The 939-nt window shown below is 34.5% G+C and overlaps 1 protein-coding gene across 1 annotated transcript in view; it reads left to right on the top strand.

Moving 5' to 3' along the window:
- Window positions 1–939, top strand: part of LOC119592064 (nucleosome assembly protein 1-like 1) — a gene marked incomplete in the record, with an annotated part of 11,105 nt that overhangs the window by 5,038 nt on the left and 5,128 nt on the right. The window contains 1 exon segment of the mRNA XM_037940873.1: window positions 798–902. Coding sequence (XP_037796801.1) covers window positions 798–902 — 105 coding nt within the window.

Raw genomic sequence — 939 nt, 5'->3', positions numbered from 1 at the left:
TATACACCAACTAGGGAAAGAAAGCAGTTGGTAAGGGGACTGAAGACTCTTTATTAGGACTTTTGGATCATGAGGCATTCTTGTGGTTAGGATGGGGTTCATGTGTGTTTGAGTCTTACCAAATTGTCCTTTTAACTTTTACCTCGTGTGTTTCTGGAGTAGGGTAATAGACTGCAGGAATAGGCAGGTGCCAAATGAGAAGTGGATAATGGTACCATGAGTTTCATTAGATTATAGCTTGGCATGGTGGGAATATTTGAAATGCAGCACAGAACATTTCATAAATGTCTGTTGCTGTTTATGGAATAAGCACACTATCCCAGGCCTTTACATATTGTATGTGCTTCAAACATCCCTTCACTTTTATCTGGGCAAAGCTATACAGGTACAAGTACTTGAAGTACTATAATTCTATACACTGTACATACATGCATATCAAAACCTTGTACAAATTTTGCATTATTGTAGAAACCTATGTTCATATATAGAATTTTATTATGTATGCGCAGGTATTCATACATGTGTATTTACATTAACCAACAAATGTTAAGAGGTTGCATGAGCAGAGTTAGGATAAAATAGGTAAATAAAACAAGGATGAAATTTAATATAAAGAATTAAAAACTTAGTCAAGATCAATGAAATATTCATTTGAATGCTATGCAAGAAGTTCAGATGTCCCTTTATTTTTTTATTGAAAATACTTAAGTGTGAATGTAGTGGGGCTTATATTTGAAATATGAGATTATTAAAAAGATAATCAGATATAGAAAGGTTTTGATTTTATTTTCCTACAGTCTCTCCCAGTTGCTGTAAAGAAACGCATTAAGGCACTGAAGAAGCTACAGCTCCAATACACAGATCTAGAAGCTGACTTCTACAAGGAGGTCCATGCGCTAGAGGTATGTGAAAGTTTTTCTACATTTGCTCTTCAAATGA

Source organism: Penaeus monodon, chromosome 29, assembly GCF_015228065.2.
Source record: "Penaeus monodon isolate SGIC_2016 chromosome 29, NSTDA_Pmon_1, whole genome shotgun sequence".
Taxonomy (NCBI): Eukaryota; Metazoa; Arthropoda; class Malacostraca; order Decapoda; family Penaeidae; genus Penaeus; species Penaeus monodon.
The sequence above is the reverse complement of the archived record's forward strand: the minus strand, read 5'-3'. Positions and strand labels throughout refer to the sequence as shown.